Genomic DNA, 12,115 nt, shown 5'->3' with positions numbered 1-12,115 from the left:
TATTTGTCTTTATTTCATGAAATCAAAGTATAATCGCATTTTATTTTTGGATATTCTAATTTATTTTTATTCTACTTTTTAGCTTCAACTATATCTTTATGAATAAAATTTTGTTTCACTTGTATCATTATAGTTTTAAAACATATATACTTTTTCAATGTCATTTTTTATTTAGTTTTTTTAGTTTTTTTAGTTTTAATCAATAAATCCAAAATATTGATTTGAGGTTCCAAATTCCAGTTATACTAGGGGAATTTTAGCTTGAGTTTGTAATTTTTATTTTTTTTTGTAAAGATATACTCACTATTGATATTGCGAAAGTCAAATTTATCTTTCTTACAAATATTAATTTGAATATGGGAAATCTCTAAATACCCTTCCTTTTATGAATTTTAAAATTTGTAAGATTTTTTATTTATACCAATTAAATTTAAAGTGTCACATTAAAATCTAGCAATGATTGAAATAATATTTTGGGAAATTAAAATGTAGACATAACATAATTATTATGTATATATAGAAAACACTCTTAATCAACATCGTTTTAAGCCAATATTATTTTCAATTTTGTTTCTTATTTTTTTAATTATTTTATCAAGAAAACATTATTATTATTTTAATAAAAAGAAATTTCAGTATAATTTCCTGTTAATATCTGAAAATGTCAAGTTGAGAAGATATGAATGCTTATATGAATTATCTATTTTTTAAATGAAGTCTTATACATGTCAACATCTCAATAAATAAATAAATATATATCTATATAATAATAATAATTTGAATTTATGATTCAAACTTCACTTTCAAATGTCCCGTATCTACAATTTTTTATTTCCCACTTAAATTCATTTTATATTTTATATTTAATTTAGGATTTAATTTATAATAGTTATTCAAAAGCCCATTTGAATTCTCATCACTTTCACTTGCAGCCCAAACATTTTTTTTTAATATATAACAAAGTTTGAAAAACTAATTTCTCAAGTAAATTAATGAAATGTTCTAGAAATTGTTGAATATTTTCAAATCATGTTTGAAATGTATTTAATAATAAATTTAAAGCATGAGATAATTTAATTATTAAAAGTATTGACTAAGACATAAAATATATCTAATTTAAAAGAGATAAAATATATTTAATATTAAATAAATTTATACTTAAAATTGAACATTTTAAATTATTATTTTTATTTGAGTTGTTTGTTCAATTGTACTAATCAAATTAAAGGCATAAATAGTTCGATTGAGATAGTTGGGTTTGATTAAAAATTGGTTGGATCATTTTATTTATAAAAAAATAGGTATAATTTTACATAAATTATATTTTTTTTAAATAATAATAAACTAAATAAAGTTGGTTCATGTATTTTTTATTTAATTTTTTAATAACAAAAGAATACATGTTATATTATTATTATTATTATTATTTTTATATATTTTTAAAACATGGATGGCATTTTTTTGGTCGGACAATTTAACTAAGGAGATTTTTCTGACACTGGCCACGATGAATCTCACCTCAACGCAAAGGGATTTTAAGTAAGTATTAATTATGGGTGCTAACTAAATTATGCATTTTCTTTCTATTAAGCAGTTCGATCGTCACTAAACCAATTAATCAAAACGTTGAGTTCCATTTAGCAGTTTAAAAAATTGTAAGGTCAGTCATTTTCGTTTGCACCCCTAATTAACTATATAACCTTTCTAAATATATATATATATATAAAATTGTCTCTTGAAATGAGACCTCATTTCAATTGCATAAACATTAAAATGTGTCATACTAAGTGGTGGTGTTGAATGAAAAATTGTCATTTAAAAAAAATAAAATAATTGTGTTATCTTTGTAAGATGAGGATCCAAATACAAAGTCATTCAAAATATTATATACTCTTTACTGTCATCTTCAACTACTACATTCAAGAAGTATGTGTCTTCATAATCAAGGTTCTTCAAGACATGGTGACCTAAATGAAAATCACATATTTCATATTTGACTAATTTCAAAATGGAACATATAATGTATGAATTTGTGCATTGATGTTCTTCTTCTCAACCAATCAATTCCCCATTTATGACTGTCATATCTGCAAATGTATGGTTCTTCTATATATATATATATATATATATATATATATATATATATATTATATTAGTAAAGTGAATGAATCACTACATATAACAATTCTACAAGTTAACCCCAAGACTCAGATGAAGATCTAAAGGCTTATGACTACTCTGCTTTGGAGCCAGGGCCATAGGAGATGGTTTGATCACTACAGGGCGGTTGTCCTGCAGCTCAAAGGGGATATGGGCACCATACCATCCCAATCCACAAGGATGATCTTGATCATGATCATGACCATGATCATGAGAAGAGAAACTTATCTGGGATTCATCAGAAATGGTGAATTCTGGAGGAGGACAGAACGACGAATCATAGTACCATACATTAGATCCGAGCTGGTTGTTGTTATAATAGTAGTTCATGCTGGCCCTTCGTTCTTGAAGCTGCAGCCGCCTCTTCTTCATCCTTTCCTTCTTATGGGCATTTTGATGGCCTCCTAAGGCTTGAGAGTTTGCAAATTCCTTTAAACAGTATTGGCATTCAAACCTCTTCTCTTGAACCTCTTTGGGAGAAATCCTCCTTTCCCGATCTGAAGATGTCGAGACTGTTATTGATGAAGAATTTACACTTTCATCACCACCCTCCACAGAGCCCTTGATCATCATCACGGTATGATCATTCTTCTTACACATGAGGTTCATCTCAACCCCGAATAATCTGACCCTCTTAGAAGATTGCTCATGTTCTTGATCATCTTCATCCCATGTTGGAGAAATCAGTGTTGAGGCAACTTCTTCCATGAATATTGCTAATCCCTTAAGTAATGAGAGAGAAAACAAATGGAGGGCAAATTTTGTTTTGAAGATTAATATCAGGCATGGCCATCCTTTTATAGGCCAAATCATTTCATGGTTTGACCATGCACCGCACCTTTAGATGAGAACATATATAAATAAACAAAAATATTAGATACAATGGATTTGCTTTGGCTATAATACAACTCTACATATTTGTCCATTTCGAGACACTTTCTATTTCAGAATCTAAATCGATAAACTTCTAAATATGTATTTGACTAAGTTATGTTTTTAAACGTGATCTAAAAAATATATGAATCCAGATACATTTGGTTTGGTATAAAGGTATGGCTTACTAAGATACACTAGCAATTGCATGTAACAATTCTACTGTCGGCGCTTTTCTTAGGCGTATCCCATTTTCTTATTCAAAACAAACACTTGACAATGAAACGGTGTCTTATTCATATCAATCAATATGTGTCCCAATGAAACCCTGACAAGTATAGTGTAATGGCATGATGTAATTTCATGGAACTATGTAGGTAGTTTCAGATATTGGGTAAAGTATCGAATAATATAACATTAAAGATAATATGTTTGTTGAATTGTGTTAAGGAGAACTAATCCATTATCAATAATAAATCAATTTGAGAATTGGACAGAAAGAAAAGTCAGGTTGAAGAAGCCATCTCTCATGTAAAAAAATAATCTAAAGACAAACAATTCCAATTTTTAATTGATATTATTGAGACTTTTTTCCTCTCTCCCAATGAAAAAGGATTATATCTTTAAATAATGAGACTCATGTAGTGCAAGTAAAGCATGGAATAACATATAAAAAATGTCAATGGCCACAATACCTTTCTTTTCTTTAATTTTCATTTTTTGTACGCACCTCGACTAATCCTCCGTCCTGAAGGAGGTAGCACAATACCTCTTCGTTATAACCCCTCACTTATAAATCTAGACGTTTTCAGTGAGAATTGAACCTGAGATCTAAAACTCTTAGTCCAAGCCTCTTATCATCTAAGAAAGCCGGTGGTGGGTAATGATGGCACATTATCTTAATTATGAGTTATGGAAGAAGTCAAATCTATCTTTCTTTGTAACAAATCTAGCACTGTACTTAAAATTGCTTATTAAAAGACTACTTTTCTTGACCAACTAGCTGGTGGATTCATTTAATTGTTCCCTTTTTAGTCTCATCCTATAATAAATTCATAAAAGCCACACAATTCTTTTCCCCATTCTCTTCTTTCCAATATTTTATCTTTTGTGGACACTAAAACTATAAGAAAATGAATAGTGAAAAACTGAAACATTCACGCAGAATCACTTAATTAGAATCAAACATCAGATCTCATGGTGGTAAATGGTAATCCTCTTAATTTTAAGCTTCTTATCAAGCTGCCCAGGATGGGTCACGTGAAAAAACAAACAGTTTAATCCATTTATCTTGATTCTTGATCATGTAACTTAAAAGGATGATAATAATAAAAAATAGAAACAAAGTAGTTGCAATATAAAGGAAAGAATATATATAACAAGTGAGAAGTGATGTAAGCATATATACCTGGTAAGGTCTACAACAAGATCTGGGCATATCTTCTTAGAGCTGACAAACCTATAGTTTATCATAAAGAAAAAGCACATGCTGACAAGTAATCCAAGTGATTAGCCAAACACTAATCAATATAAAACAATTAGGGACAGTTGTTCTAGTTGGACCCACAAGTTAGTAGCATTAGGTTTATATTTAATCATAATGTAAGTGTTCTTATTCCAATATTGGTCTTCGTCTCCCATCCCACCAATTCTTTCTAATTCTCATAAAACTTTCACACACACACACAAATCTAGACTATTCTGAAAAAAGAATTCCAAATAGGCATGCTAATATCATCAAGGCATTCTAAAAGATTTTGATTGAATTATGGTGGGTGGGTTGTTTGATTGATTGATAGTTTTTTTTATAGTAAAATGGTCCCTACCACTAGCCAATCCATATTTCATTCCCCATTTCCATCCACAAAGGCTAACCCAAAATTGTCTTCGGTTTGTGCAATCAATAAGACAATGGACGGATTTGGAGTCCTTCTTGCATCTGTATTTCAAAAATGAAGCACTTTTACTTTTTCAAATAAAAATGAAGTACTTATATGTCAAGATCTGCAAATGAATGCAAGCATAATCCTAAGAACATATATGAACACTATTGAAAAACTCGCCTTTATCATGCGCATCTTTATGTTTGGTAAAAGAAGGACATATGCGAATACAAATCAGTTTATAGTCAAGATTCTCCATCTGTGTAAAATCAATTTAAATGCAAACAAGAAATGAATTCAGCAGAATCAAGATTAAGATATTACAAGTCTAACAAGTTCGATTATGCTTTCCTATTGTACATGGGCCGCCCCCAACTTGTAGCCAAAATGACAAAATATCAATTTTGTAGCTCTTTTTCTTTTCAGCAAATATAATTCAGTATGCATGATGATTCTCATAAACTATTCAAGAGATACAAGCCATTATGAGAATTATATTGCAACTTGAACCCATATCCATGAAGTCTTCTCTTAAACAAATATTTGATCCGTTTGATTAAGCAAGTTGGGATTTCAGTGTTTCTTTTGTTTTCAAACAAAAACCCCTAAGCAAATTTAAATCCTCTTTTTCCTTTAACTAACAATGAGAATCCTCTTCACTAGATGGGACTTCTTCTTAAGCAATTTGCACCATCTTAGATTACTTTTTGTTTTTGGGTGGAGGGGAATGGAAGGTGGGGACACAAGAATAAACACATGGGTTTTTCACCATCCCTTTTTTGCTGTGATTCTGGAGGGAAAGAGTTAAAGAAAAGACATAAAACATACTAAAAAAATTGATGGCCAATATCTAATTAGCAAGTTCAAATCTAATGTGTAATAAAAATTATATTCCATTCAAGATCTATGTGCTGTAATTGGTTGTTTTCATATCTAGGGTTGAGGCAGTAATGAATTTTCCTTTTTGGTAAAGAATTTTTTTTCCTAATTCAATTCCCTTCCTTCCAGTTCAAAGGGTACTGTTCCTCAATTAGCAACTTGCAGCTAATTAATACTTAGATCCCATAGTTATTAATAAAAGAAACGGAAGGTGCATGCAAGAACACCATATGGAAGGTGCATGCAAGAACACCATATGGAAGGTGCATATAGACAGGACACAAAAACAAGAATTTTGTACTTGATGTTGGAGTATAGAAATATGAAAATGAAAAAGGAGAAAGATATGGCTGTCTGTAGTGGGAGATTCATTTCATATTAGTATATTAGTATATTAATTAATGGGGGTATGAGAAACAGCTATATCCATGTTTGTTTGTTTTCGTCCAAGGGCCCAGACATGATCGACATACCTAACATAGCCGGAATATAATGATTCTGTGTTTGAATTTTGGAACAAAGTTTTGTCTACACTTGTTTCATATCAGAGCACGAATAAAGTGTCTTCTTTAATATTTGAGAACTTCGCATCGCCATGGGAAGTGGAGATTTATTAACACGAAATGATATCAGATAGATAGATAGATAGATTTGGGATTTTCTAACTCTACAAAAGCCGATATTCTTGAAATCACTAAGCTAGCTTCAGCAAATAGAAGAGAGAACCTTTATTTATGAGGAGAAAGACCTAAAAAAAACATCACATACCTAACTACTGTAGTTACTTCAATGGGAAATCAATCCTCCAAATTCCCAACAATGGCGATTCACAGTCGTCGTCCTCCTCAACTTCTTCTAAAGTATTTTTTTTCTTAGAAAAATAAAATACGTTCAAACTATTCATCCCAAAAAGTATTAAAAAATTAAAATAAAATATAATATCTATCAATTTTTGTAAAGGTTAGGTGAATATTTATTTTAAAAAGATCTTTGACATGTTCTTAAAATGATTATCTGACATGTTCAGCTAGATAAAGTTTTCCAAACGGAAAATTTATAGTCTATCATTTGGATCTAAACCCTAATACCCTCGTACTTTGATTTCAAAAATATATTTTTGAAATTTCAAGTATTTAATAAAAAGAGAATTACAAACCTTTAAACATAACTCTGACAAATTAACTTTAGAAAGCATGTTAATATATAACCCCATGCACATAGATAGGATAATAAAAGATCTAGGAAAAGATAAAACTAATACATTTAAAACTAAGTGAGCTGAAATCACCTTCCCATTCCAACTAAGGCCAACAACAGCCCAACAATAAGTTCTTCAATGATGAAACTAACACTATTAAATCTCAGAGTCTTCCATATATGCTATGATGAAATAGAAAGAGATATAACCAACTCATCAGACAAGAGAATATATCCATCTTCGGTCGGTTGGCAGTGCAAGAAAAATTGATGCTCCATCACAACAACTCTCTCTTGGTATGGGGCAATAGGGCGAGCATAATTTTTTTCCTTGGACCCTACAATTCAAGTAATTTCAATGTGACAGATAGTAAAAGGAAACTAGAAAAAAAAAAAAAAATCTGAATAAGTAATGAGTACCATTGGAATTCCCAAATCTTTAAGGTCATTGTCTTCCATCTGCTTTAGAGTAGCTATATCTATCTGTACATAACAATAATGTAAACACAATCATACAAATCTCTTATTGGAACAACAAATAAGATCACCCACCTCCTCTGCCTTAAAAGTTATGCCATACTTTTCCAAACCCAGTGATTTTAGAAAATTCTCCACCGAGTTATGTTCATTTCCCTGCATTACCATCATAACCAAAAGGCAATGATAAAATATGAAGACATAATTGAAATGGTAACTAGAAGACAACAACATATACTCTGGCCCCATTTGAAAACCCTTTTAATTTATGTTTCTGTACTCAGATCCCGGTGAGAAATAACTTATAATTTTTTTAATCTGTGTCTGTATAAGTTTAGTTTAGTTTCTAAAATTTTGTATCCATGTGTTTCCAAATGGGGAACTCTATGTTGTCAATGCATGTTGAAAAGAGTTAGCGAAGAACTTCATTGGAAGACAGCCAAACCGAAGTTTCAAATAACCAGACCTTGTACATCTAGAGTAACAAGTGTTGAGAGAAATCCTAAGCACAAAAGCATTTCAAACTTCATTATTGAAAGTTGAGATAATGGCAAGAGGATATAGCTCCAATCTGGGTTGAACTTCAGGAATAAAACTAAACTAGAAGCAATTTCACATCTACAGTTTTATCAAATGAAGCTACTTCAAATAAGCATGTAATCCCTTAGATTAGGTGATAAACTGTGTTTTATCAATCACCGCCTAAGTTTCCACCAATTTTGACTAATTAGTAAAATTTGATCTAAATGAAGGTTGGTCTCTGCAAACTTTAAGACGGGCTGTTAAAGTTTAGCACCTTCTGAAAAGATATTTATTCTTATCAAACAGCTGAAAAACAAAATGTCTACCTTTCAAACAAAATCAACTTATCCAGACCATATTACTCTGAAAATAACCTTCTAATCTGTATTATAAAAGACTCTGGAAACTAATTAACTTCTACCAGAAGGTAAACAGGTTAACTTTGAATCCGTTAAACTACATCACCTACGATATGTACAACTCATTGTTCATCTAAGTTGCAGTTACAGAAATTAATTATTAATAACTTAGAAGAACAGAACAAATGAAACAAAGTAGTACCATGCATGATATTTTGGGTAGGCTTGCACTTGCAGGTTTTTCACTAGTCATGGTAACCACTGACCTTCCAGGATCAAGAGCAGGAAAATTCTTGCTTGTATATGTAGCTTTACGTGAATCTTCTTCGTATGCCCTGGTTTGTGGCCTCTTTGTCATATCTTCATGAATTATTGATGGGGATTGATTCCTTGTTCCTCCTATAGATCTAATAGTAGGTGACCTTTTCCTCAAACTCTCCAAAGTCCAAGGCGAATAGGTGCTTCTCAATGTGTCCACCCGATTCAAGGAATCTGAAAGCCTAGCAGAAGAAACTCCCCCCAATACATTATAGTTTCTTGGATCTTGAACCTGATATCTAGTGTCTCTTCTCTCAGGCATTCTTTCGTGGAAACTTGGACTAGTCAATGAAGACCGGGGTGGGTCGGGCATTGTAAACCTAGTTTCTCTTTTGCCATGGATGCTTTCGGGGTAACTTGGACTAGTTAATGAATCTCGGGCTGCCCTTGACAGTTTTTCACGAAGGTCCATGCCACCATTACGTCCATCATTACTTTGGAATCGCCTCAGCACATTCTTTTCCATGAGTTTGAACCGCAGGTCATTTTTGTCAAGGTGAATATCTTGAATTTGTGAGAGAAATAACATTATTAATACACAAAACAAAACAAATTCAGATTTACTTCATCAATGCATCGAATACATTAATATTCATTTACCATTCAAATTGTTGGAATTCTGACTTGGTCTATCATTAACTGCCCTTTGTCTGCAGAGTTCATAACGAAACAACGAAAACAGAGATCATTGCCTGTCATCCTGACTATTATTGTTATTGTTAGTTAACCGGCATACAGTGGCAGCAGAAAACCAAACCAAACCAAACCAAACTTGATTTATAGTTTAGAATGAGCACCCAAAGCATGTAGAAAAGAAAGGATGTGCACCTTTTACTAGCTAACTGGCTTGAATCATCACCGCTGTCCTCCAGTCTATCTCTAACCAATCCCGCCCTCTTCACAACCTGTAAATCAAGGTCTCGAAGTAAATGAGCAGATATTTAAACGCCACTGGATGAATCAAACCCTAGTTCATAGAATGAGGATTCTAAGGATATATAATCTGAGTACCTGATTACTACTACGTCCAAAAGTGATGGTAACATCATGGGATCTCGAAGTCTCTTCTTCCATAAGAAATGGTTTCGTCCTTCAGTAGCAGTAGCACTCAGTAACACCAAAACCCTAAACGATAAATCCAACTAACAAAACTATTATTCACATTTCATTTCACGAAAGAAACCGGATTGCCAAGACCCTGGATGAATCTGCTGCCTGTGACCCACCCGGATACGCGACCCGCGTTCAATATTTGGCTTATATTTGTTTTGTAAAATAATATTTGTTATTTTTTTTTAAATATAAGAAATAGCATTGCACTTACCTCCGTAACTTTCAAAAACAAATTAACCATTTAGACGTTTTAATTGTTTTTATTATTATAATAAATATAATATTAGTATATACAAAAACTTAAACTTTATATAATATTTCTTTCTTACAATATTAATATAATATTAGCTGCTTCTAGTTCTATAATTAATTGCTCTTAATTTCGTACTTAACTATATATAAATTAATAATTCAAATTTTATTTCATATTTTACAATAATTTATTACACAAAAATACTCTATACTTTTTCTTAACTCTCTATTAATATTCCAATTAAAATAAATAAATATTATAATGACTGTTTACTATTTTATAATAAAGGTATACATGGTTCATCAATATAGTGCATCATTCATTATTTAATAAATAAAATACCTTTATCTACAATATTAATATTTAGATTTTTTTTAATTGTAAACTTTTTATTAAAAAAAAGCACACGATCCAAATGTTACAAAGTGAATGTGAAAAATAAAACAATAAATAATAAAATAAAGTAAGAATTTTAAATGATAATACTAATATTTTAGAATTTATACAAATAAAATGACTTAAAGCCTAGTTATGATTTGAATTATGGTACTATCCTTCTAAAAAACAAATTTGTGGTTGTAAAAGAAAAATTATATATCTGGAAACTTTAAAGATATGGAGAGAATTATATTTAGTTCTATTTTAATAAAAGGAAAAATCAATACTAATTTTTAATAATGAGTAATTGTTATATAACAATTTCAGGTTATTTTCTTAATTTTTATTTCACTTAAGTTTTTTTTTATAATTTTTATTTTTAACACAAGACTCTTTTATTAGAACGTATCCGTTAATGTCAAAACTTTAAAAAAAAAATAAAGTTAGGAGTAAACCCTCAAAATGATGCATAACTCTATTACAAACAGAAATTCCTATCAAAATCATGAAAAATATACATAATAATCTATCTCAATGAAAAAAAATAGTTGAACTTGGTAGATCATAGACGAGAACTATATGCGTTATATATATACACCTTGAAAATATATTCATTAATTTGTATATTAATTAATAATTAATTGAAAAAGTCCATATATATGAATCCAAAAACTGAAAAAGTCCATATATTAATATACACTTCCAATAGATGTACAAGAAAATGAAAACAATTCAATATATGAATCCCAAATCTGAAAATATATGCAAACATAGGTAACAAAATCAAACATCATTTTACTCATTCTCATCCATCACGATACTTAAATAATTAATTAAAATACTAAAATACATTTTATTTTAAATTATTATTTTTTATTTTATATATTAATATATATTAATACATTTTAAATTTTTTTACCAAAAATAATCATTATCTTCTCAAAATTATCAACCATCATTATTTTTTACTCCCTCTAAATTTTTTAAATAACCCAAATCCAAACAAGAGGTCATCAGTATTTTAATTTGTTATTATCAAACTAGTCATGTGTTAACATTCTATGATGAAATATTTTCTCACTATATATATAATTACCCTCACACTGTCCCAGTTACTACTTTAATTGTACATTAAAACAATATAGTATAGTATTCCACTTTAGGATTCATGCGTTCATCGTTCCCGTTTTCAAAAATGTTTTTTAAAACATTTTTGTTTATGTCAAGTTGCCTTGTAATTAATTTACAAGCTCTCATTTGTTTTTTATTTATGCATTTTCTTTATCCTTGCCACTATATTATTTGTTGGAAAGATTTTGTGATGACAAATGATAGTACGCTTGGTATGCTTTGTTTTTTCATTGTTGTTTAGGGAAAGATATACATTTTACTCTAGGTAAAAAATGTTGACTTGATAATAATGAACCACTTTTTTTTCTTTCTTTTTGGATCCAGTTGTTTTGGACGGTTTAATTTAATAGATTATATTAGACTATAATATTTTTTTTTATTTTATTAGACTTTCACTTCAATCTAAAATATTCTAAACTAAGTTATTAATTTTATTTATTTCATTATATCTACCAAAATTTTGCATTAACATATATATGATATTTTTCTTGTAAGTATTATTTTCATTTAATTAATGTAAGAAATATATAATATAAACAATATTTTATTTCTAAAAATAATTATATAATATC

The 12,115-nt window shown here is 29.7% G+C and overlaps 2 protein-coding genes across 3 annotated transcripts; both read right to left on the bottom strand.

Moving 5' to 3' along the window:
* Positions 1–2,144: 2,144 nt before the first annotated feature.
* LOC124927755 (zinc finger protein 5-like) lies at positions 2,145–4,569 on the bottom strand. The gene is made up of 2 exons (XM_047468221.1): positions 4,442–4,569; positions 2,145–2,998 (listed from the first exon to the last, which is right to left on the bottom strand). Exons 1-2 carry the CDS (start codon positions 4,519–4,521, stop codon positions 2,188–2,190), a joined length of 891 nt encoding a protein of 296 aa, XP_047324177.1. The 5' UTR covers positions 4,522–4,569; the 3' UTR covers positions 2,145–2,187.
* Positions 2,893–9,822, bottom strand: LOC124927754. 2 transcript variants are annotated; one of them, XR_007098429.1, is made up of 8 exons: positions 9,680–9,822; positions 9,497–9,573; positions 9,269–9,318; positions 8,553–9,172; positions 7,545–7,625; positions 7,413–7,475; positions 7,084–7,330; positions 2,893–4,972 (listed from the first exon to the last, which is right to left on the bottom strand). XR_007098429.1 is itself a non-coding variant. In XM_047468220.1 (7 exons), the coding sequence occupies exons 1-7, from the start codon at positions 9,740–9,742 to the stop codon at positions 7,271–7,273; spliced, it is 1,014 nt and encodes a 337-aa protein (XP_047324176.1). In that variant the 5' UTR covers positions 9,743–9,822; the 3' UTR covers positions 2,893–7,270. The 2 variants fall into 2 exon arrangements, 1 of the variants encoding a protein (XP_047324176.1); XM_047468220.1 differs by having other exon boundaries at positions 2,893–7,330.
* Between the last annotated feature and the right edge of the window lie 2,293 nt (positions 9,823–12,115).

This window comes from Impatiens glandulifera, chromosome 2, assembly GCF_907164915.1.
Source record: "Impatiens glandulifera chromosome 2, dImpGla2.1, whole genome shotgun sequence".
NCBI lineage: Eukaryota > Viridiplantae > Streptophyta > Magnoliopsida > Ericales > Balsaminaceae > Impatiens > Impatiens glandulifera.
This window is presented reverse-complemented; position numbering and strand designations above follow the sequence as displayed.